Here is a 26,221-nt window from a genome sequence, read left to right on the forward strand (position 1 = left end):
GTTTGTTTTCTTTACCATTTGTTTGCATTTTATAATTTATTTATTGTTTTCATTTATTAAACTTCCTGAAATGTTTACAGGAAAGAAAACTAAGGCGTGAAATTTTGTGACTAGAAACACATACTTATTTCATTTTCCTAGGGACACTTTCATTCAAAAGATAAAAACAGAAGTCATAAAAATGTGTTATTTTTAAGAGACAGCTCCTTGGAAGCTTAGAAGAGATTAAGATTCCTAATAGAGAATGGGGGAGAGTGTGTAATAAACTGATATTTATTAGTGGAATGACAAATAGTGAAAGCTGTGAACCACTGGAAGAATTTTTTTTATGGTAGCTGGTTTGTTCAGCTTACTCAGTTGTCTTCAGGATGTGACTGCTTTTATTGTAACATTTGGGACAGCTGTGCATCAATACTATTAAAAAAGCATTAGTGTCTGTAGAATGTTAGACTTCCTTTGACATGCTTGACCAGATTAATAAAACAAGCAAAGATCCTTTTCTAGAATACAATTTTTGCACCATTTGAAATTATTGCATAGATAACAGTGCATCTTCTCTTCCAAAAGGGCTGAAAACCTGTTTCTTAAAATCAGTTAGCCCCATAGTGAGATAATTTAGCTCTTGGGTGCACCCACCCACTGTGGGCCCCTTCCAAAATCTGCTGGAAGTGATTCTTACTCGCTACGCTGCTGCAGACCTGCAGTATCAATTACAGCAGGTAGATTTTGGGGGCACCTTTGCCCCCACAGTTTGCCCATAACCCAGTCCCTGCCACTGGCTGCCTCTAACGAGCTGGGTCTTCTGTGCACACAGGTACCTCATTGATGGGCTAAAATGCCCTTGCTGTTGGCAGCCCAGCTAGCAGGAACAGGATTCAATGCATGTGTTTTGAGCTGTGTCACTTTACATTACTCCAAAGAGTAAACTGAATGTCCATTTTACACATTTTAATTATGACATTTAATGCAGATTGTCCTGAGTGTAGAATTTACTGTCTCTGAAACATGGTTCTGCTCTGGACATGATGTCCTTGGAGCCAGCAGCTCAACCTGGTTGTGCACAGCCGGTGGTGGGGACCGACACAGGCGCTTCTTTCTATGTTTTTGTATATAACCATTTTTTAGAAGCTGGTCTGCACTGTAACAAAGGAGATAGTGGTATGTACTTGAGACATTAATTCCAGGTTATATCGTTTCCCTGAGAATTGCCATCTGTCATGCTTTTCTGCCTGGAGGTCACTCAAAGTTACCTCGGGTTGGTATCCTAAGACAGTAGGTTGAAAGGATAAACCGTGTGCTTCGTCTTTAACCCTTAGTTATCCTTTTCCCTTTCAGCACCCTCCTTGATAGGTATGGTAAGGAAGGACTGGGCTTCCCAAAACAGCATTGCCCTCTCCTGGCAAGAGCCGGACTTTCCCCATGGAGCCATTCTGGACTACGAGATCAAGTACTATGAGAAAGTAGGTCTCACTTACAGCATCACCCAAACTCAGATCCTAAAGAGCAATATGTTTTGTATTTTTAATATTAAAAAAAAAAACCTTTTAACTTTTCACTTGATCCCGTATACAATGCTATATAAGTAGATGTTCTATTTTGTACTGATTTTTCATTGTTTTACTTCTGACTTGTTAATGACTGTCTTGTTTCCCATCAAAATCAAGTAGAGCATCAGGCAGGCAGTAGATATACCTGTCTCATAATAACTACATTTACAAACATGGATAAATGGATCATATGCTTGAACATATTTTGATTTATGGACTGTAAAACTCTACATTAGAGTGACACTGAAACAATAGAGTTAAGGTGAATATCAATGTGATTTAATTCTGCAACATTATTTTGCAATAATCTATGCTTAAATGGGAGTGCACCAGCCTTGCTTAGAGGGTTACAAAAGATTACAAGGGAGAAAATGCATGGCATTCATGTCAAATTTCTGGCATTCTGTCAAAATTATGTGATTTCACACAAAAGTGAGCAGCAACATGCACTACAAGTAAATGTACAAGGTACATGCATAGCACACCTTGTGAAAGCATAATTGGAAGATTGCTTCTCCCAAATCACAAAATGCATTATGTCATTTCCAGTTGGCTACAGGGCCTTGCACTTGCAGGGTAAAACTTAGTGCTAATCAGTGCCTTCATTCCTAGAGACGTAGGCAGGATTTTTTTGGTGTCTGTGTCTTAAACAGTCACCTGCTAGGTCAGTTCTCTCTATTTCTCTGTCCACATCTGAAAGTCACAATGGAACTAATGGATATGTGAGAAGACCACAAAGAACAGAAATACAAGCCAAGTCATGAAAGAAAGATTTAGGGATGTTAGGCTCTGGAAATTTTCTTCTGTGGCTGCACTTCTCTATTGAGATTGTGCACCTTTAATGATGCAGAAAAAAAGGGTAAACTGGGAAAAAATCCAAACAATTTAAACAGCACAGCTAGAGGGAGAAGACAGATATTTCATAGCCAAAGCAAGGAAACCTTAGTTTCCTACACTAATGGAAGTCATTCAGGTTTTGATCCATTACCATAGTAAGCCACATTATGACTTTCAAATATTCAAAACCATTCATATGGATGTTAAGTTATGGATGTTAAAACTTATATTTATAAAAGACTTTTATCAATAGATTATCTGCTAGCACCTGTCAATACTGAGTGCAATGGCAAATAGCTCTCCTCAGAGGTCTACATATTGCTTAGATTTGTCCGTTGCACAGCAAGACTAGATACACAGGCTTCAGAGCCCTTTGTTATATAGAGTTTAAAGCACTATCTGTTTCTACCAAAAAGAACCATTTTCTGTTTTCACCTTTTATAACGCATAAGGATCTTGAGAAAATACCAAAACTTTTTGAGAGTCAATTCTATATGGATTGTATTGATTTTTTGTTTCTTATTTAGGAATATATTGGTACATATTTATGTGGCTGGCTGACAAGAGGAAACTTTGTTCTGCAGCTTTGCAGCCAAAAATGCAGTGAACATAAGCTGATTTAGGACATAATTAGAGAGCTGACTTGGCCTGTAAGGAGAACAAAAATTTGTAGGCATTCCGTCCAAGATGCTATGAGGTTTTGTCACAGTAAAAGGAAAAAGTTTTATGTGATATAACCAGAGAGAGAATATCATGATCCTGAAATAATACCGTATGTTGGGGCCTGGTAGTTGCAATATCTTATTTCTGCTAGATTATGAATCATTCCAGAAACTGTACAGTTAGCAACATTTGTCACCCTAGACGATAAGTGAGTCTTTACAGCAACACACAAAAAATCCATTAAATGTTTGACCTCAGAGATCTAAGATGCATTCTGAAAAGCATTTCTTCATAGACCTTCTTCGTAGTCTTCATAGATACTAAATATTTGCAAATTATCTCTGTTGATACAGGATGTCTGCCACATTCTGCAGTCTGTTATCTATCCATTCTATTTTATAATCCTTTAATATCTTCCACAAACAGCCCGGTACTTTTAAAAGAAAAAAATCTCTCATAGGCAGTATTGTCTTTCCCTTTAAAAATAAAACTCCAGATATCAATATAATCTCAGTTTCCTTGCTAATAATAATCAACTTTTCTCTTATACTTTAAAACTATTGCTCAGGCACTGACCAAAGCTTTTACTTTTTGAAAGATTCCAGGGCATCATAACCTATTTACCTCTTGCCAAAAAGGTTGCATGTTCTAGTCAGACGGAGGAGTGGGATAAGATATGGCCTTGTTACAGCCTTGTAATGAAGCTGAGTCCTTCTGTAGGAATTCCCTCATGGGAAAGGAAACACAGTACACAGTGGATATAAACCATACCAGCTGCACTTCAGGTTGTGCAGTTGAACTGGAAAATGCTTATTCCTCCTCTTTTCCACCCAAACCCTTAAAGTTAATCATCAAAAATTAATGTTCCCCGAGAGCTGTATTAAGCATACCAAGCTGTATACATATCAGCAACTGTATTAAGTTTAAGTTCTCCCACATGGCCCAAATACACCAGCTGGATTATATTTTCTGTTACACACAAGATAATACATAATTAGCTGAGAAAGCCAGTCAGTAGAGAAGAGATTTTAATAGGATGTACTCAAGCAATATCCCAAGGCATTGCAATGACATCTCTAAACAGAGAATATCTTGTGGAGCAGGATGGAGGGGCTGGCTGATGTTTCTTCACCTTCTTGTCTTTTGATGAAATTTACACTAAAGCCAAATCCCTTTGACAAAGTACTTCACTTTGTTGGCAAACTCAATCTGCAACTCACAGGCAGTTTTCACATAAAAATTTTAACACACCTCCATATGACAGTGAGTGGACAGGATATGTAGGATGTCAGATATGACTTTTCCTCCATTCCTGTATTATTTAGAGTTGAATTAATAAATAAAAGAGAGAAAATAACCAAGCAGTAGAGGCAAGGGGGAAATTAGTTTTCCAATGAGATTTTAAAAAGAGATGAAGATCCAATGAAACAGAGAGATAAAGTGCCAGATTTAAAGAATTAGAAAGCAGTATGACCTTGTTAATTTTTCTATCACTCTTTAGCTGCATTTACTTAACATATGCAGGAAACGATGCTCCTTCTTAAAATCTAATATTAAAAAAAACACCGCTCTTTCTTTGAATATTCATTAATGTGAATTAAAATGAGGCATCCTGAATTTGAGTAGTAAAATACATAAGAGACCTTGAGGTAAATGACTTGTTGGGAATAATGTGAAGATTTAAGACTATCAGTGAGTAATATTTTGAATGACAAAATTATTTTTACAAAAATTAATATGGAAAATTGTAAGCAAGAAAGTAATTTTGTCTTTCAGAGTTGTTTGCCTACAGTAGTATTCCTTATTTTAAAGCAAACCTATCTATCTGTCTAGAAATATGTGCACCATATTATTATTACAAAGCTATAGAAGATTATATATACAATAGATGGCAAAAAGATGTGGCACACAGTGCATGTACAGAGGTATGAATTGATATCCTTGCCATTTTTTTCCACACTTTTCAAGGAACAGTTAATCTTGTGATATGCTCAGTACCACACTGAAGACTAGCACAGGAATAGCACAGTCCTGAGAGCCCTGGGAATGCATCAACCTCACTTTCATGCACGTGCCCAAGTTGTTTCAATCCAGCTTTTTTTCCCATGTGAACTGCCAGTGTAAGGTGTGTGACTTATCCTGGTTTAGGATAACAGATGTTCCTCTTTTTTATAAGAAGCCACATCAAGTAGATCAGACAATCCTCTGAATTTCTGGGTGACATTTTGGAAAGGCGAAGTAAAATTAGTGATTTCTCTTCTATAGCCCTGTGCCTTTCTGTGAGGCCTGCGTGCCATGCGTGAGGTTCGTTGACCCTCAACCACCCTACTACTTAGCTAAACCGCTCCAGTCTTTCCACCTCTATTTTATGCATAATGTTTAACTGAGTGAGAAGGATCACGTTATGTTACAACTTCCCTATTTCCCTTAAGTACCAGTACTTTCTTAGTTCATATTTTGCCTTTACCTTAAATTTTTAAATAATGAAGAATAATAATATATGTACCAGCTCCAATCCACAGGAGGCTGAAGAGAGCCTGCAGACTGTGTCATGTTATTCATGAGCAGGCGTAGTCTGTTGGGTACTGTTATGGCTGAATTGTTAGCGTGTGCTGGTTTTTTCGCCAGCCATATTCTTTTTTTGTTGCTATACCTACCATAGCATGCTTGATACCCTTGAAAGCTTCATGACTAAATTTTAAAGTCAACATCACTGACAAGGGGAATAGGGAAAGGCTTATAAGAATAGAGATGAGCATATGAGCATTTCAGGTGCCTGGCCAGTCAGCAAGTATACTCAGCATAAGATAGCAAGCACTATGTTGTTGTCATTGGATGATCAGCTGGGCAAGTTTTAGCCTCATGCTAATCATACTCTTTTAAAACAAACACTTTGCTCCTGTAATGTTTTTCGATTTTTCAAATTATTTGAGGCGTAAGTAGAAATAGGCTGCCTACAAGTGAAATGTTTCTGATGTGACTAGAAGCAAGAAATGTAGGGCTCATGCCATAATACATCTTCATTACATTGTCAGCACGTACTCATAAAAACAAAAGCACTGAGTTATTTGGATGTATAAGAGTTTTTGGATAGTAGTATTAATCAGACCTTAGTATTTGACCATAGCTGCAGGAACAGATCAGCATGTTGTGGTGAGGTGTCAGGGCTCCAAGGAAGAGCCTCTGGCATTCTCAGCTGTTCAGAGCTCCTGGGAAATGAACCATGTCTGGTGAATGTTTTTAAAAAATAATCACTACAAATGCGCTTTGGGAGATAATCGTTGAAATGAAATCTCCTAGCTTGCTTTAGCATAGTAAGTGATGTTAAACAATCTTCTCAGTTTTCCTATTCTGCTGTTATTAACCTAGTTCCCCAAGGGAAGAACTGTAAAAGCCTTAGATTCTAAAAAGAGAAAAAAAATGTCTCAGAATTGTTGAAAATGAGGGTGAAAAATTATGAGACTCTCTGACCAGATATAATTTTTGCCTACAGGAAAAAACTTAAGGAACCTGCAGCAGCCATTATTAATGACACTGATATAACTACTATTAGGAGAAAAAGAAATCTGGCCTCTAAATATCAATTACATGCAGCAAAGGGTTTATTAAAGCAGTTCTGAGCTAGGCTTTCTCCATTAGGTTCCCAGTTTGGCTAGTGTCCTAATCGTTGTTGTCAATTATTTAGAGATAGCTTCTAAAGTTTTGTATTTAATAATGAAGTAGCCTACAGAGCTATTACTATTGTCATTCCTGCTGAACCAAAAAATCTCAACAAGAAATATAATGCTGTTTAAGCAAGCCTAGTGGACTTGATTTAAAAGAAAACGTAGTTCAGTCTCTGCTGATCTTGTGTTCGTGTCTGTAGCCAATACCATTTTCTCCAAGGAAAATTACATGTGCAATGCTTATTCCAGTAACTTCTAGAAGAGCTGCACAAATATAGTAAAAGTACATTAATCGTTACGAATAAATGGTCTTCAAATTCTTTCAAACACATAGACATAGGAGGTATGCAAACTATTACAAGGCAACAAATTTAGCACCACACAGCTAGTTTCACACCTCTAAAAAAACTAAATCCATTGATTTAGCAGCAGAGGTTGATTCCTAATAAAAGTAATTATTAAACATTTTTCTAGCCATGCAGAATTTGAGCTTCAGACAAAAATAGTTTTAAAAATAATTTGTGGACACAGCAAGAATAATAATGTTAACCGCAGGAATCAGCTGTTAGACTTAAGCATGTGATTAGGTAGGGTCAAAAATCAGATGCTGCTGTTTTATAGTGCAGTAAGTTTCAGCTCACTCTGACAAACTTTAGATGATATTGATGAAGATATTGTGAAAAAGAAACATTGTCTCTTCAGAGAGAATATGTCAATTGCGCAAAAGGAAGGTCCCTTCAGACCTAGACAATTCTATGATTCTATAAGATTAAAATGTTTAATCCTGAATTAACAAAATAGAGAACGTACCAAAACATCTTATTATTGTTGTTGTCATTGCTGTTATTATTAACTAGTTTCAGTGTGTTCACCTTTTGTTTTAGGTGCCATAAGTTTTAGTAGTATCTGAAGTTAGAGTTGTAGTTCCCCCAGGTACCTTAACATACAGTCAGGAGTCAAACTTTGCAGTTGAAAGTTTGACGTATTTTTCCAAAAGTATGGTGGGTTTCATGAGCAATGACCTAAATATAACTAGTGTAGCTGCCAAAGCATGGCCACCTAAGCAAAAATAATTTCCTTATTTATAAGTTAAATACAATTTTCAGGTCTCCATTTCCCTAAAACCTGTCAAAATGTTTCCTTTATACCTTCTTAAAGTAAGAACTAGCTTAAAAGTTCCCCAAAGTCTTCATCTATGAGGCCAAACTATTTTAAAAACTGAAGCTAGGACAGTGTTCTCGTAATACAGAAACAACTTACTGTTCATAAATTGTTCTTTCACAACCATAAAGATGGATTCACAGGTTAAATCAAGATGTGTACTTTGAGTCATAAGTGAGGTTACATCTTTGTATAAATGAAGGAATGTTCCAATATGAGGTATCATTTCACTTGCATTTTTTTTCCTGCAACCCTTGATACATTCGGGAGATGTTTGGGGAGATACAGGTAAAAGACATGTATTCCTTTTGGGGGGAAAACCAGAGAAAGTTCCTTTGTTTTTTCTTCTCTTCACCTGAGACTGGATTACAACTGCACACTAACCATGCAGAAAAGCAGATTGTTATTCCTTTTCCACTTTTAACATTATTTTCACACTGAAATGGAGGCAAAGCCACTGACTGCATAATATAGGCAATCTCTTTTTTATTAAGTAGTGATGTCTTTCTGGGTGAAGTCATTCTGGGAGAAGGGAGGAAAATATAAAGGGAAAGAGGAAGCTCTTTTAAGGAGAGCCATTCAAATTTCATGGAATAAAATGTACTATTTCCATGTTTAATATTAGTATAATCTTTTTACGACGTATTAAATAAAAGCTGTGGGTGTTGGGGGCTGGTTGTTGGAATGAAAAATGTGCGTTAGAGGAGCTTTTCATTTAAATGCGTGATTTCATTAGCCAACTTGAATTCATAGAAAGGGTATGTTATTCACTACCCCCTACATATCTTTACTAGTTCTGTACCCTAATAAAATCATAAATGTTTATTTTGTTGATTTAAAGAAACATAATGTAAAAATTCTCTCTTTTTCTTTTCTTTCTTTTTTAATGTATTAGTATTAATGGTTTCAAAGTGCCCTTTCTTGATGTTTTTGTCAGGGAGGCTGAATTAACAACCTATTATTATGTACTCCTTACCGAGCTGTTAATAGCTTTAGAGTCTTTTGCAGGAATTCACCTGCTGCTTATAGAAACATTTATGTTGCTGTAGGAACTCCACCAGGTTGACGCATCTTGTATTTGCAATGACCTTGCACAAGCTATCTGGTTTTCTTGCATGTGCTGCCAGAAATACTAGCATATTGTATTATCACCATGGCAATTCTTTAGTGACTGAGACAGGTCCTCCTTTTTGAAAAAGTATTGTCACCTATCTGTAAGTTCCTTTTTTAAATTTTCAGATTTTGTTTTGTTTTGTTTTTATCAACTCAAAAAGTATTATTTCTGGTGGTTAGTTAAATTAAAAATGGGCACTTCTCTGATACAAAAATAGGAACAGAACTTGTTTTGTCAGTTTTGGAAGTGTAAAATCAGCAGTTTAATTTACTTGTTAGATTTTAATTTACTTTATTTTTAAGTTACTTGTTAAATTTTGTTCTTTGACATTCATGTTAAACTAATTGGAAAATTATTTCCATTTTTGCTTTATACTCCTCTATTAACTCAATGAGGTGTTTGGAAAAAATATAAATATAAATAACATGCTATATTGTTGATGTAATGCCAGGATCTGCAATATAGTCATGATGCCAGAGATTAATTTAGCCCTTTGGAGTTAAAATTGTAAGATAGATGTTTGCTGTTGGCCTGCACTGAGACACACAAAAATGCACACACATGCTTACAAATACACAGAGAACGTGATATTTCAGTGACTTTTCAATAGCTATTGATATATTTATATCTAAAGAGGTTTGCATAATGAAAAATGCTACACAATCTCAATGGATTGTCCCTATATATAGATATATAGATCAGCATGTTCCCTCTTGCCTCTCATTTATTATTTGTATTGGAGTGATTAAAGTCAAACTTTAGTTAGTGTCAGAGTTGGTATCTCAGAGTCAAAATCCTTCCTCCAAAATTAATTCTTGTTGGATGATGTTGAAATCTATATTAATGTTGTCAACATTATTCTATATTTGTAAGTCCTGATTTTCTCTGAAAAGGAAAGTAGTTGTCTCAGAGAACTGTATACACAGTTAGCATGTGAAATACTCATTATCATATAACATTCATGTAGATTTAAGTTAATCCTAACGGCTTCAATCATTTATTCCAGATTCACAATAGCAACCTGAATCAATTATATGTATAAAAGTAGGTATTTTTCTTACTTAAATAAAAAAGCTTTATTAATACCACTGAACCATAGTTAATAGCTTTCTTATGTGTATCTGTGAACCAAGTAAACAACTATGAATAGTTTTGCTTTAAGTATGGCTTGTTTCCAAGCTGTTGTATACCAATAAGAATCTTTTCTGTATTTGCCAGGTAGGAAACATGCAGTGGCAAATGAAAACAGAGAAGTGTACATTAGCCTCCTCTTCTAAGAATAAAAGATAAATATGTAGAAAATTCAAGCCAGGCTCAAACCAATCTTAAAATCAGACCAGTCACTCTGCCTGTCCTACCATACTGAAAGGCTGAAAAACATTTTTAAAAGGAAATGGAAAGGCTTGTTGCCTCAAGAGGTTTTTAATACAGTATGTAGTATTTGCAAGGGCATTTGTAAATATGTATACATTGCACACAGCAGCTAAAATTTTCAAGCAAGGTATTACAAACCTGACAAAATGTCCAGCAGGTAACAGGAGCCCGAATCAAAATCCTGGACCTAACTAGCTATGGGCATTGTAGTGATACTGGAATTAGGTAAATTAAGCAGTTTTTGTCATCAGCACCATTAGAACTGAGTTTTGTGTAGCTGACTGAGTGCTGTACTACATTTTTAGGATTGGTAGATCCTTGAATTTCACAGCTTTGTCAATATGTTGTGCTTTTTTGTCAAAATAGAGCATTGGCTTTATTGTATTATAGCAAGTCACCATTATTGTAGAATTCTTCTGAAAAATTGAATCATTGCTGTTATATTGAAATTCCACTTCAGTTGTAAGATGCTTCCTTACATCAAAAATGTCTTCAAACTTCAATGTGAAATAGAAGAATGACCATTTTGTGTTCTGCCACGAGGGAGTGCAACAGCTTTGTGTGTACAGCATTACTGTGATTTTACCAGTGCTGGTAGTGCTAGACATAAGAAGATTACCTGTCATATGTTTCAGCAACTTAGAGACCTTCAGGTGTTTGGACTGTGGCCTTTTACATTACAGTTTTTTTTACATCACAGGAGTTTTGCCTTTTTATCTTTCCTCCAGGGTCTTGCATTTTGAAATTATAGATTTCATTATCCAGTGACCTACTTCCCATCTGTAACTAGAAGTACTGTTCCATGATATACAGAGATATGTTGAGTTTGACTGAAAAAAATCACTGATATTCATGATTATTAACTATTTCTTATAGATGAACCAGAGTATATTCAATGAAATAATCAGGAAACAAATTTAAAACAAACCCCCAGTATTTTTCTAAAAAGAGTTTGTAATTAAACTTGTTGCCTAAGGTTGTTTTGGAAGCCACAAGCAAAATTCGTTCAAAAAAATAATTAAGTAAATTCATGGAAGAAAAATCCATGAGCTGTAAAATGTAATGAAGCAAATTTAGTTAATTCTGAAACCCACTAATCTGCAGATTGCTGGACTCTGGGGAGAGTGCTAAAGGTGAGCATGGGGAGAAGGAACTTGTACTGCTTGTGTGTAGTCTGAAGTCTGCAGTGACATATACAGGACCTGATTCAGAAATTTGAACTATGAATCTTACATACCAAATGAATGACTTGGCAGTTAGCCCACTGGCTATATGTACATAGTTCTCTGGGCTTGTTTCCCAACAAAGTCACAGAAGGCTTCCATTCTTCAGTTTTTGCAGGAATGCATCTGTTTCCCATTGAGCTGTATTTGTCAGATGGTTTATTATCTCATTATGAAGTACACCTTACTGTTAGGTATCTCAGAGGAAACTGTGCTTTACTGTCCGAAGATGACAGCAATACTTCTGAATACTAGTTGAGTTGATCTTTACCATTTGTAAGTTAGTTCATACTTGCAAAGGTTCCTTGCTTCTTCCCAACACAAAAAGATAGTGCAGAGGCAAAAAAAAAAAAAAAAAAATTGAGTGGAAAAATAAGAAAAGTCTTCAGGGATAACTGGAAAGGCTGACATTTTTATATGCTGAAGTTAGAAAGACTCCTGGAGATACTGGTGCAGATGTTTTCACCGGTAAATATTTTTAATTAGAAAACATATGTTATCAGAATAGCTCATAACTGCTAGAAAGATGGAATTTAATATCTGCGTTTATCTGACAACTCAAGTCATGTTCCCCAGCTCCCTTTATTATATTCTGAATTGCACCCTGTTCCATCACCAACTTAAGGCACAGACCTGCTTTTATTCCTTTCAATTTAATCTCCTTGTCACTATGATCAGCAGTGTCCTATCTGCTGCCTCCACACCTGGTGTTTCTGTTTGGCTCACCATGTTAACCACACAGCTTTTGCTCTGCCCACCTCTCACCTCATTGTGCTGGCGAGAATGTTAACACTGTTTTAGATTTCCCTGTCCTCATCTCGCCTCATTTAATTTTCTCTTTTTCATGGTTCACCTCACATCAACTCATTTCTGCCTTTCCAGGTATATAATCCAATTAAAATAAGGTTTGGCTGGGTTTTGACCTTTCCATATTTTCTTTATGATTGGTTATCTGTTCTTCCCCTTTTCTTCTTGACAGCTTCACTTTATGTATGGAGAAAGTGATGAGGTGACTGACAGGCAATCAAAATATAAAATATTGAAAAGCCAACCAGGTAAAGCACACTTTAGTATTTCAGCTCCCCAAACTGTTACATCTCAGATTAATCACAAGGGAGATTGAGAAGGGAAGGGAGAAGATTACAACCTGAAGTGGTGAATGCCTTAAAATGCTGCAAGTTTCTTCTCTGAAGAAAATACTAGAGCCGTCGGGAATTTTCTCTGTGGCCCTACTTTTTCCTGTCAGTTTTCATCTTAGTTCAGATTGGTCCTCGGATCTCTGTAATCACTTTTCTAAATTTACTTTAAGTTTGTTGGTCAGATTTTTTAAGAATATGAATGGTATCTTTGACTATTATTTCTATTATTGTAATTTTTTAACACTCTGTATTGCAATGAGAATTGACCTAACCCTGTTGATCATATTGTAGTCAGGCAGTAATTAATGTTAGAAGCACGTTTTTGGACCTATGAGTCTTTTTTCTAATATCTTCCAATTATTATTGCTGGCATTCATGTTAATAGGTATACTATAGGTCAAAATAGTCTTCTAAGAGAAAATCAAGCACAAAATCAGGAAAGATAAAGAAGCTTTCAAAGACAGACTGAGTTTCCCAAGTGTAGTTAATTTGACTGATTTCAGTGTAATTACTTCTCATCTACAACAATCTATGTAAGATGAGGAACAAGATAAGACATGGAGCAATGGGCATTCAGAAATCATATTATGAAAACGTTTTATTGCAAAGTAAGGAAATAATTTTTGAGAATTATTTGGGACAAATTAGTTGTGAGAGGAATATAGGCAGTATAAATCGAAGGCAATTTCCATAAATTAAAGCTGTGGGGGCTATGTTTTTCTTGGAAAACACAGAGGTACAAACTCCACAGTTAGCTGTTATTTGTCTTTAATAGACTCTATTTGAATTGATTAATCACATATTGACTATACCTAGCAATTACCTACTGTTTTATTCTAACATGTATCGCAACATTAAAGTTCAGCTAACTCTGGAGGTAATTAAGTGCCATTGCAGCTGATTCCATGAGAAAAGTAAGGAAGGGGTTGGAGATTTCATTTTGTGATGGAGCAGAGCTATGATTAATAAAAGTCCTATCTTCCAGAATTGTGGCTATTCCTTTAAAATAATGATGCTTCTTCTGTAGGTCACATTGTGTATATCCTTCAAACCGATGTATCTAGGAAAGAGGAAAAATCTGACTAAATGGTCTCATAAAAGATTGTTTTTTACTATTGGTGCTTTTATTTAAACATTGATAATGTCTGAATCATGGAACTCCAAATCTTCTTTAATGTGGTTACTTATTCAGCTTTGACATTGTGCTTTAGTGCACAGAAGAAAGACCTGGTGCTTGTGCTATATAGATTTAATCTCTATTAGTATTTCCTTCTGTTAAGTGATAATGCTCCAAAAAGGCTAAGCAGGATTATATGGCTTAAGTACAGAATTTTCATGTTAGAGGACAATGGATATAAACTAGAAAATGTATTCGCAAGCAGATGATAGTAAATTCAGTTACTGTCTCCCTGGATTCTTTCCACACATATACATTTGGAAGATGTTGGTACACAGTTAAGTATGTTTTCAGCTCGCAAAAGCCTTTGAGAACCCTTTCCCCAGTAAGAAGGCTTTTCAGTTACTCATGAGACCGAATGAGCTATCTTGATTGTCATTCATAAAATAAGCTAGAGACAGCGTAAACTGCAAGAGAGTGATAGTTCCTGGAGCTCCCATTATATATTCTAAATGATAGAAAATTGTATTTGGTTATCATTTTTAATTGCTAAAATAAGGACTGATTTTTTTTTATTAGAGCCGTGTTTCTCTTTCCCACTCAAATATTAATGGTGACAAACCTTGTACACCTGAAAGTGCCTGGATTTTTATGAGTGCTTTACTGGTAGAGTTAATCTTTTAAAGGTTATTTGAGCACTATAAGCAAAATTCTGCATTTCAGCTTTTATTTCCATTAATCTTTTTATGCACTAAACATTTTTAGTTGTATATACTTTTTCTCACCTGTGGCATCAGAACGTAAACTCTGTGATTGCGTTATGAGTTAAACTGATAAAAGATCGTCACATTTTGGTTAGCCTTTATCAATATTTTACTACATTTTTTTTACTACATTTACTACTATTTTACACAAAGTCATCCTTTCTGTGCTGTTTCCCTCTGAAGTAAGGTGGAGATAAAATTAGAGAGTAGCATGTTCATATATAGGTGTGGCATGTGGAGGTTTATCTATTTATTTGCAGGTGTTAAACTCATCAAAGGAAATCCCCTTTCGTTTGAGCATATAAGAAAAATGGTAATAGTCATTGCTATAATGTAGGTTAAGGATATTGAATGAATATGACATTCATTAATAAAGTAGCTACTTTCAGTGAGGCATAATGAAGAACTATCATTTAATCTGATGATATCATACAGTGGAAATGTTTCATTAAGCATATGTTGATGGGACAGATCCCGCTGTTCTGGTGCATTGGAAAAGCAGAAAGCAACTCCGTTAAATCAGTTTGTCTAGTCTTAGACCATTAGCACCATTGTAACTTCCATTCAGTCAGTCTATTTCTTTAGATATGAAAAAATGTCTTGAATATAAAGGCAAGTATAAAATTAGGGTAGATACAGATTCAGATTCATACAGAGGTGGCTGCAGGAAAAGGTTTTATTCTGAAAGGTACTACCATTCATGCATAGATCAAACTGTTGCAGATTTGTGAACACTGTCTCTCATAATCAGAACTGAATCCACTCACAAGAAGAACCACACAAACAATAAGAAAACTACAGTTTTCTTAGAAATAGAGATATCATTTTCAAACTTCATAATGCAATTCTGTTTAACTTGGATAGCTAGTCTGTCCTAAGTTGTGTGACATTACTTGTCATTTGAATTATATTTATGTTTTAGTTACAGATTTTCACCAAGATAAATTTGCAGTGGGCTATGGAAGAGGTCTTATGAATTTCCACATAGCAGATTCTGACTAGTAGTTACATGAGTACATTATCTTCGATAGACTTCTTCAACTTATGTTTAAACCCTCAGCCCCTGTGTTCTCAGAACAGCTTCTCGTAAGTCCCATGCCATCTTAAGATCACAAATCCTGCTCTGATACTAATGGGAAGAATCAGAGCATTTCTTGTACTTCTCATTGTATATGAACTCCGAGCCATATGTAATGACCAATGGTTCACTTACTGCTTGCATGCAATGGGAAATACAGCCATATCAGCGAAACTTTTCTTTTGCAGATTTTGTAGTAGTATACAGACTAGATGTAGTCCTTGACATTTCCCGTTGATCCTGGTCCCATCACTGTGTCCAGGTCAGAGATCTATCACCAAACATACTGTGGCACCTTCTAGCCCACAAATGCATGCTTCATTTTGATGGAAAACATGGTGCATGGCAGGAGGGTTGATGTATGTCTAAATTTTGCCACAATATGAAATCAGGGTCTGGTAAAAGCATGTACTAATATCCAAGAAGTACATCCAAGTCCTGCAATTCAGAATTCACTTTTTGTATCCAGAATCCAAGCAGAAGTAAGTGCATATTACCTGTGGCAAGAGTAAGGCAAAGCATCCCATACTTGTCTGCAGACTAGAATTGTGTTGTTTTATTCTGAGATTGTCCTTAGCCTCCCTGGGAAAGATCATGGCAGAAGAGTGGCCAACCTTGAGAGCCACCCCCATCAACCTCAAATTGTGTCTCTCTGTGGAAAGCTCTGGCTTTCCAGGTAGGCTGCAGATTCTTGTCATTGTCATGAGAAGGGAGTAATGGCAAAGCATCCACTCTTTGGAGAATTGTCTTATGTATGAATCCCATCCAAAAAGGCTGATTTCTTTGTGTGAAAAAATGACATAAAACAATGTGAAGTTTCCAGCTATTAATCATTTTGTCTTGAGTTTGAGCAACTTTCTCCTCAGGTGCAGGCTTATGAAGCTTTTTCTTCTCAAACACACCAAGATGACAGATTCCCTTTCCCCTATTTTATTTGCAGTAACAAATCCTACGCCCTTTCCCATATGACAGCAGTATTACTTTTATGATCATATACTCCTAGACATCTTTTTTTTTGACTCTGTGGTAGATGGCATTAAGAGGCTGCAGAAAAGAAAGAAGAAAGGAAATGGGAGGGCATGGAGATGGGACCCCTCAGGGCTTCCCACAGGTAGCCACAGGCACATGGTGGGGGGTCAACAAGCCAGACAACCCTTGAACATGAGCAAAATACCTTCTACCACACAGAAGGGACAGGCAGAGATGGCCACTCATGAGGAAGCTGTTGCTATCCACAGCCTGCACACATAGATGGAGGGACCCATTTTGTTGATTAAATATTACCATCACGATCCTTGTCACACTCGTTATCTTTGACCAACTACAAATAATAAATTATACTTGATAACTGTCTGTCCACATCCCTGGTTAGGGGTCTGCTATATCCCAAATGCTGTCTTACACAAGCAGTATTTAGCCTGTAATAACAGAAATAACAAAACAGATATCGCTCAGATTATTTTTTTCAGAAATCTTTCCCAGTTCTTCTATGCCACTGGCCTTGTTCTGCAAGCTTCAGGGAGTAAATCTTATCATTGGATCTTGGGGAACGTCCACCAATTGTTGACAAAATTTCCATTTCTATCCTCCTCTGAAGGTACCTATTTCTTTTTACAATTCCATCAAATTTTTCCTAATTCTGAGATTGATTTTGAGCTGGTCCCTGGCTTGTGTTGAAAGACGTGGTCTCTTTGGGCAGAAACATACACACTTCAGTCAGAAACTTCATTACAAAATAAATTCAAGTTTTGTGTTCTCCAAGTTTGCATATCCTGGCCAAGTTACATGTTAAGTTATATGACCCCCCTACACATGAAAATCCCTGGAAGTTGCACATATAACAAGGCTATAAAATTAAATCAGCTATTTATGACACACTGAATGTTTGTCAAATGTCCATAAAGTAGTATGAAAACTCCTCTGTATTTGTAGGAGTTCTCTGTTTCCTTACAAATCTGAGTATTAACCTATTATTCCTTTTCTGGAATACATGCTTTTTTTCAAGTTGAAGCAAGCTTAATCACACAAAAAAAAATCCATCACTTTAGTAGGTTGGCCTGTCAGAAGAAAATAAATACCTTCTGAAATTTCTCTTTAAAAGTATGTCTAAAATCCACTAGCCTGTTCAAAGTGAAGTTATAACAAGTAAATCTTCTGATAGTTATAGAAGTTGTTAGACGGTATATTAATCATAGTCCCCATCCATGAGATTACATATACACTGTCTTACTATTTCAATTTAAAGATTCACTTCTTGCTGTTTCAGAATTTAGTAATAGACAAATCAACACTTCCTTTTACTATGGTTTCTCAAATTATTTCCACTGTTTGAAGTGAGCATTAAATGCAATTATTTTAGATATTGGTGATTGTTGCCTTCCTTCTCCTCCTTCACTTAACAGAATCATTAGATTATTTGTGTGTGTGTGTTTGTTAATTTGGTTTTCTTAGCCATGTCTTTGTACGCCTACCGGGGGAATACTGATACAGCTGCAGCCCTATGCTAATGTGACTTTGTTACACCATGGCTGAAGTTAGCATGTTTTATATAAACTGTTTGTTGTATATAAAGAATATAAAGAATATGTATCTTGCTCAGAAGAGGTTAAGAGTCAAACAGAATCTAACTGAAACCTATTCTTCTCCTGGTTATATCTCTTCTGTGAACCACATTGTTTCCTTCTTAACAGGCTGGAAGCACCCTTTGAATAACTTATACATACTATAATATTACTGCATGGTATAATAAATTTAAATGGTGCCCTATGGGTATCACAGTTGGATTGTTAAGCATATGCCAAGGACATTTCTGCTCATATGCCAGTTTGGAGACCAATCCTGCTGCACTGAAGTAAAGGTAGCCTTAAGGCACTATGTAAATGATTACTGGTTTATCAAGTGACAGTAACTAATGACAGGGAATAAACTCTCTCTTCTTTTAAGTCATCCCCTCATGTAAAAGTATCAGCAGCAGCCTGTCTAGCAGAGCAGCACTTAGCTTTCACACAGCAATCAGTGTGGCTTGTCTCCGTACGACAGCAGCTGGTCTGCCGTGGTAATTCCCAGTGATCTCTACACACAACTCTTATCTCTGCAAGAGTCAGGAATTCTCAGCAAATGCCCAGGATCAACTGCTAGGAGATAAACAGGGGACTTTTGCAGAGGCAGTTTCTCCTTACAGAGTGTGAAAGGGAATTTCATGACAACTACATTACAGCTACCTGGAAAGGGAAATTAAGCTCAACAGCAGTGAAGCAGTTGAACCATGCTAGAAGTTTACAGACTTTAAAGAAAAAGTTAATTTTTATTTTCTTTTACCCACAGGTCTACCCACGGATAGCGCCGGCATTTTGGCACTACCTGCGGGTAGAAGTGAGTAGCGGGTATTTGAATACTCCCACATCTTTACTTTACAGCTTACTAGTATTTACTGACCTCCTAGTTTGTCCATTGTGCAAAAAAAATTAGCTACCATTCTAGTTGCCATTTTCTGTGAATGTAGTCTTGTACTAATTCCATATTGTTTTGACTACAGTGTAATTACTAACCCAAGTCACAAAGCTGTGATGTGTTTCTATGCAAGATTAAAGACAAAAAATTGAAATCTAAGTCAAGGCCATATCATACATTATGACTATAGCACAAAATCAAAGTACAGAAATCCATATCTGCACCTCCTTTTATAAACACATTTTACATTCATGAGAAGAATGTGGCGCTTCAGTTCTGCTATATCATTTTTTGCAAAGTTTGTACAACTCAACTTGATACCATTTCTCCCCTCTTTTGTCCCTCAGGAGCATGAGCAGCTCAGCTATTCCTCCACAAGGTCCAAGGCTCCAAGTGTTATCATCACAGGTCTCAAGCCAGCCACCAAGTATATATTTCATATCAGAGTCAGGACGGCAGCAGGATACAGCGGCTATAGCCAGAAGTTTGAATTTGAAACTGGAGATGAAAGTAAGTTTCACTGAAGGAAAAAAAATCAAATACACTAGAAGTAGCACCTAATTCTAAAACAGTGAGACATTGGGAGTTTGAATGGCTGAATCCATACCATTTGCTTATCAGAAAATGACCACTGCTGTATGATAAAAAACAAGTAAGCCTCAGCCTCACACTCTGGATTTATAACAAGTAGAAATTTTAGCCCAATGCTGCAGCTGAAGGAATGTTTTCCTCTGCATAACTTCCTTATGGGTTCCTTCCAACTTGCGATATTCTATGATTCTGTGATCCTTTCTTTGCTTAAAGAAGGCAAAGACATCCTTTTGATGTCTAGAAATAACCTTAGTCAGGCTTTAAATAAGTCCAGCAGCTTCATGCAAGCTCGCAGAACACCTGATGGAGTCTTTTCTTTGTAGTTTTTACTGCTTTCAGACTCTACAGGTAAATAAAAAAAAAAAAAACCTTTTATAAGCATTTCCATCAACCAATAAGCCAAATAAATTTGCCAGTAAGAAGCGAAAAGCCTACATATTCCTACAGAATATGCAAAAAACTCTTGATGTATAATGTTCATGCTCTGAACAATTTTATATTTAAGTCATGTATTGGCCTTCATGTTCAAAGACACTACAAACAAGGTATTTATAAACATTTGAGATAAAATTATTGTAGTAGATACAACACTACAACACTCATTAATGAAATTACCTTAATTAACCAATTACGTATACTATGTTTTTCATTAGTGTTTTAAAATTCAAGTTGCTTAAGCTAAAGTACAGACTCAAAACTATATAAGTGTTTTCAAGAGCACCCAGGGGTTTGTGTTCCATTTTCATTGCGTCTTAACTTCTATTTCAAAAGTGTTTTAGGGATAGATTTCCAAGTTCTTAATGCCTAATGGGACTTCTTAAAATTTTCTGGGTACTTAAGCCAATTGGTTTGAGTAGGAGTTGAGCACTTGGGTGCTTTCAAGAATTCCAGTAGATCCTCTCTATATCTTCTGATGCAATAAATATGAGGCTTTATGCGCCCAGGGACATAACTCTTATCAAAAGTAAATGTTACTTAAGCGTCTATGAGCCTACATCATGTTTCTGAAAATGCGACTTACCCTTCTAAATCAGGAAGACTGTGGTTCCAGTGACATTTTTCTCATTAGCACTGCTGATAGAAACATCTCCTGGGAGTGAGATTCCACCCACTCCTTCCCAGCCCCACATCTCCTTCTCAGTTGCCCTGTTGCAACTGGCTGTTGGGCCGCATGATGAGCTAGAGTTCACATCACTCTTAAACATTTATCTCCTCTATTACTTCTAAGCGTTCAGTGTGAATCTTGATAGCAAAACATAAATATGCATTATATACTTGCTTTTTACCAACATTTATAGCTTAAGCTTGTGCCTGACTGAAAGTATTTGGTTTGTTATAAATATAAATCATTGTGTGATTTAAAGGAAATGTAGACAGAAGAGTTTTTGTTTATGATCAATTGAGATGGAGGTTGAGAGAAATTCTGCCACTGTTTGAAATGGTACCTGGAGCTAGGTAAAGACTTCAGTTTAATTAAAAGGGTAGTTCAAAGTACTGGTTCTTATTCAAATATTTATACAGTACTGCTTTAGATTTCAAAGGCGGAGGGGAAGCAAAGTAAATGCCTGCTGATAAATCTTACTTATTTCAGATTGAAGCAGTACTCAGTGATGAGTCAAATAATGCCTTGATACTCTCCAAATATCTTACTTCCTCACAGCAGTATTTTTAAAATTGGCCTAATCTTAACTTCAAGGCAATATCAGATTATTATGATCATTCGTTTGTGCCCCTTTCGTGACATGGGCCAAACGTCTGTATCTGTAACTTTTTCAGACAGCTAATGACAAGATTGAAAGTAACATCTACCATATACAAATAGTCTTGATTTAAAGTCTTCCAGTAATGGGGAGCTCACCGTATTTGTAGGTAGATAGTGCCAATGCTTAAGCCTCATAATTAAAAATTTGCACCTTATTTCTAGCCTGAACTTTTTTATTTAGCTTGCATCTTGTGACCCTTTTCCGCCAAATTGAAAAGCCTATCAGAAACCTCATCATCTAAATGTGTGTGCGATTTTAAAGAATTCTCCTGCCTTTCCCATATGATATAAATGTTCCCTCTCACTCTAAAAAAAAGTTTTTCCAAACATTGAATCATTTTGAAGCTCTCTAAAATTTTAACATCCTTTTTGAAGTATGACTTCAGAGCTGAGCCTGATACTGAATTAAACTGGAAAACTAAATCTATTTATGATGCCATAAACAGAACTAACAACACTTACCTCCTTATAATTCAGTTTTCTTTTACTTATAGGTCTAAGCAATTGCTGCCTGAACTAGAGCATTGTCTTACACAGCTGAATAACTAGAACATAGCAACATTTTTGTCAGTACCGTTGTATTCCAAGATACTGACCTACATTTAGATGGAGAGATTGGGGAGGGTTGTGTTGAGACTTGGACTGCATAGTTATATCAGTACATGTAAATGTTAACTCACCTTTGCAAATGCATCTATCTTACAAACCAGTCCAAGTCAAGCTGTGCAGAAATCTATCTTTATCATTTGCTAGTCTGGCAGTATGCAGCTCAGATGAAAATTTTCTGGTTTTTTAATATATATTCTACTCAATTATTCTGAAAGATATCAAATAATATTAGACCGAGGCAGATTATTGCAGCTCCATCCATCCCCACCCTCTAGAAACAAGTTGCTTGGTGAAAATTCTACATTTGCAGGTACTTTTTGTGGTCGTCTAGTTAGCCAGATTTTAATTCATTTAATGTGAGTTATACTGATTTTATATAAAGTTAATGTTTTAATGAGAAAGCTGGAAGAATAGAGTCTTTTAAAAGTCTGTATTGTCAACCGAAAATTTATCAACCAACAATCTCATAAAATGACAAAAAGTATTCCAAGTCATGTTTGATAAAAATCTGTCTCAATTGGCATTAACTTGTAACATCTTTTACCTGTCTACCAGTTGTACATGTTACAGTCTTATCATCTAGAGAAGAATTCCAGGACCAGCTGAACATCCGAGGTTATTCCATTTACCCCACTTGAATATTGACATAATTTGTTAACAAATAGAGGTAAAGTGAGCAACTCAAAATTAGGATTTTTCTTGAAGCGATAGACAAGTTGTAAAAAAGTAATGGTTCATCAGCTGTGAGACGTGTATATCAATGTCCTGAAACATCCTGTCCTTGGCAGGACAGTGCTGTCATGCCTTCTTCCGTTTACTGGTTGAAACACACTGGTGCTACTTCAGTTATATAGGATAAAATTAGATACATCATTATTTGGAGCACTAAGACATTTTGGTATAATTATTAATGGTGGTGCATGAGGCAGAATGAAGACCAACTCTGTAGCAGTAATCAAAAAACAGCTTTTTGGGAAGCGCTCTCACTTAGTGACCAGCAGACTGAGGCAGCCGTTGCTTGGAGAGCACGTTGTTGTTGAACTCTCCTCCCTGCTGCAGAGACCAATAAATGGAACATCTAAAAGAGTAAAATTTGTACTTTCTTTGTGAAAGGAAATGGAGTTACCTAGAAAAGTCAGAAAAATTATTTTCAAGGGAGCAGGGATGGGTGAATGGATGTTGTCAGGCATTTCTTCCACCATTAAAGCTAAGAGGCTGATGCTGGAAAATGTAATACCTTTGCAAAGCATAGTAGCTTTGCAAAGCTACTGCTTTTGACTGTGTTCCTTATTGCCATTTTATTCAGTCTCTCTGTTTCAGCACCTTACAGCAAAGCACTTCTAGCAAAGCTGTCAGGGCTTCATACACTCCAGCACACACATATGTACCACCGCTGTGGCTATGAATTGAAGCATAACGTCACTTGTAATTCCTGCTTTTATGTATAGAATCATAGGATAATTTGAGTTGGAAGGGATGCTTTAAAGGCCATCTAGTCCAACTGCCCTACAATGAGCAGGGGCATCTTCAACTAGATCAGGTTGCTCAGAGCCCCGTCCAACCTGACCTTGAATGTTTTCAGGAATGAGGCATCTAGTACTTCTCTGGGCAACCTATTCCAGGGTTTCACCACCCTCATTGTAAAAATTTCTTCCCTATATCTGGTCTAAATCTGCCCTCTTTTAGTTTAAAATCATTGCCCCTTGTATAGCTACCTGATTGTATTGGGAGAACATGGTATCAGGAGTAACAGCTGAGACAACACAAAAAACTCTGGTCCTTCCTAGGAGAGAATAAAATGTATTCTGAGACTGAAAAAGTATTTGTCCCAGGGCAAACATGCTTTAATCTCTAGCTGTTTTGTCTCTCCCTCTCTATTTTTCTGTCTCTCTTCTAACAAGCTGTTTATGGAAGACTTTTTTTGGGTTTTGGCTTTTTTTTTATAAATTAATGATTCAAAGCATTCTTTTTTTTTCTGGAGCAATGTTTTTTACTATATCACCTCAGAGGCCCTTGTGCCTAGAGGAATTTGTAAAATATTGAACAATTTACAGCTGTTAGGTAGTGCAGTGTTTTCATGCTGTAGCTTTCTTGTGCAGGGCTTGTTCTAAAATTCAGTGTATTTCCCATGTCAGCCTTCCTGTCATTAGGGAAAAAAAAAAAATTGGAAAGGCAACTAGTTGGCTTGTTCCAGAAGGGACCTAAGGGGCAAACTAGCACGTGTGCAGTGTGGACTAGCACTTGACTGAACAGAGTGATGAACGTAAGGACATGATGATTTTTAGTCCAAAAGCAATGTAGACTTTTGTGTGCTTTAAATAAATCATATTAACAATAAAAAATTAAAAATTTCAGAAATACTAATAGAGAACCTGATCAGGTATTTTATGAATGTGAGGACTGTGAAAAATTAATTGGCCTGAATCACTGATCTTGATGAAACAATAATTTCTTTACCATAGGCACAGATGGTGACTTTCTTGTATGCCAGATCTGCTGGATTCTCACATTCTTTCTCCTCTTCCCCATCCACAAAATCTATCTTTAGCTTTCCAGGCTCAAATCATGCTATTTTGGATTTGTCACCAGATATGATTTAGACCCTGGGCTCCATTCTTTACAGAACTTGAAAGCTCAAGAGAGGTGCCCCGAATCATTGATTCTGACAGAGGTCCAATATTGTTTCAAACACATGCTCTGACTCATGCCATGACAGAGAAGCTGTCCCTAGGATTTTTAGACGTAAATTGAATTGCCAATGCAAAATAGAGATTTTTTTTGTTAGAATGTTTGATGTTTTGACAATAGTAAATTAAATTTCTGCTTGAAACAAACAAATGAGATGGCACATATCTTGTATTTAGAAACTGTCTTGCTGGATCTCTCCCCATGTCTGCCTAGTCTTACTGTTCATTCAAAGTAGTCAGCACTGAATACCTCAGAGTGTCTCATTTTAATCTTGAAGTATTTCCTTACTGTGTTTTATATTTTCAGCCATTTGTTCTTCAAATTTGACTTCAGGCTATCTGATTTCTCTAATGTATGTGCCCAGAAGCCCCACAGATTTTACTTTTCCTCTGCATTTGCTAAACAAGAGCAACATCCTTACTCAGATCTCAAACTGCTTGCACAGGCTTTCCATTCATCCACTGGTCAGGAAGCTAATGTTAGGGGTAACGCTTGGAAGAAGTCTTTTCAAGCAAATCCATACCAAAACGTTTTACATTTTTATGCTAGTGATGGCATTCTTTTTCCTTTTTAGAAGTCTTTCTTAAGATTACCATTCCATTGCCTCCTCCCTTTCCCACATTTCCTCTTAGATTGGTGCCCATCAGCTCACTGGACCATAGGAACTGCCCTCCTGAAAATGTTGTTACCCTAATTAGACTTTATATTTTTCTTTCCTATTGTTCTTAAGCACTGTTGTTTAAAATACCTTGTAAATCCATCTGAAAGTCAGCTCGTGTCTATTAATTAGAGTTCCAGTTCTCACCATCCGCACTTATCTATCTTACAGCTACTCAGTATTATCTGTCTAGCTTTCTTTCTGTCAACTTTTTTATCTTTCAATCTGCTGGAAGGTCCACTGCCTGATAGATGTCAAATTGAAATAACTAAAGGATGTAGCTAAGAGACAGAAGTGAGCTATTGTTAGGGTTTCCAGCCCTTTTATACCAAATACACAACCTTTTAAAAGATTGTGGAGAAATTGACTCAAAGAAAAGAAAGGAGAACAGAGCTGGAAGGTTCTGTCTTTCATCCTCTTGCACTGTGACTAATTTCTACACAATTTCTTCCAGTCTGCCCAGTGAAGAAGTGAAGAAACCATGGGATATTTCCCTTCAACCCAGAGAGGAGGGGAAGTGCAGCTCCTCCTCACACATTTAGGTGAAGAACTCAGAGAGGAGCTGAGACAGGGCATAGGTGTAAAGAGTAGATGGTGGGGACAGAACTGACACCAGGCTGGATGCAGAAGGGATTTCTGGTCATGGTGTTTAGCAAAGAAACTGGAAAGATGCAATTAGACACTTTAAATGTTATTTCAAGCATATAACCTGAATTAAGCATGAATAAATGGAGTAAAGAGTTTTTCTGGTTAATATGCTTCTGGGTGCATGTATGATATA

The 26,221-nt window shown here is 36.4% G+C and overlaps 1 protein-coding gene across 2 annotated transcripts in view; it reads left to right on the forward strand.

Annotated features, from left to right (window-relative positions):
- EPHA6 (EPH receptor A6) overlaps window positions 1-26,221 on the forward strand; it is a 507,751-nt gene that overhangs the window by 355,574 nt on the left and 125,956 nt on the right. Inside the window, exons 6-8 of one of the 2 annotated variants that reach the window (XM_074161043.1) lie at window positions 1,336-1,460; window positions 19,007-19,054; window positions 19,480-19,642. In XM_074161043.1, the coding sequence (XP_074017144.1) occupies window positions 1,336-1,460; window positions 19,007-19,054; window positions 19,480-19,642 (336 nt within the window). The remainder of the gene's footprint in view (window positions 1-1,335; window positions 1,461-19,006; window positions 19,055-19,479; window positions 19,643-26,221) is intronic. The other variant, XM_074161051.1, reaches the window with a different exon arrangement.

The sequence above is a fragment of the Numenius arquata genome, chromosome 1 (genome assembly GCF_964106895.1).
Source record: "Numenius arquata chromosome 1, bNumArq3.hap1.1, whole genome shotgun sequence".
Taxonomy (NCBI): domain Eukaryota; kingdom Metazoa; phylum Chordata; class Aves; order Charadriiformes; family Scolopacidae; genus Numenius; species Numenius arquata.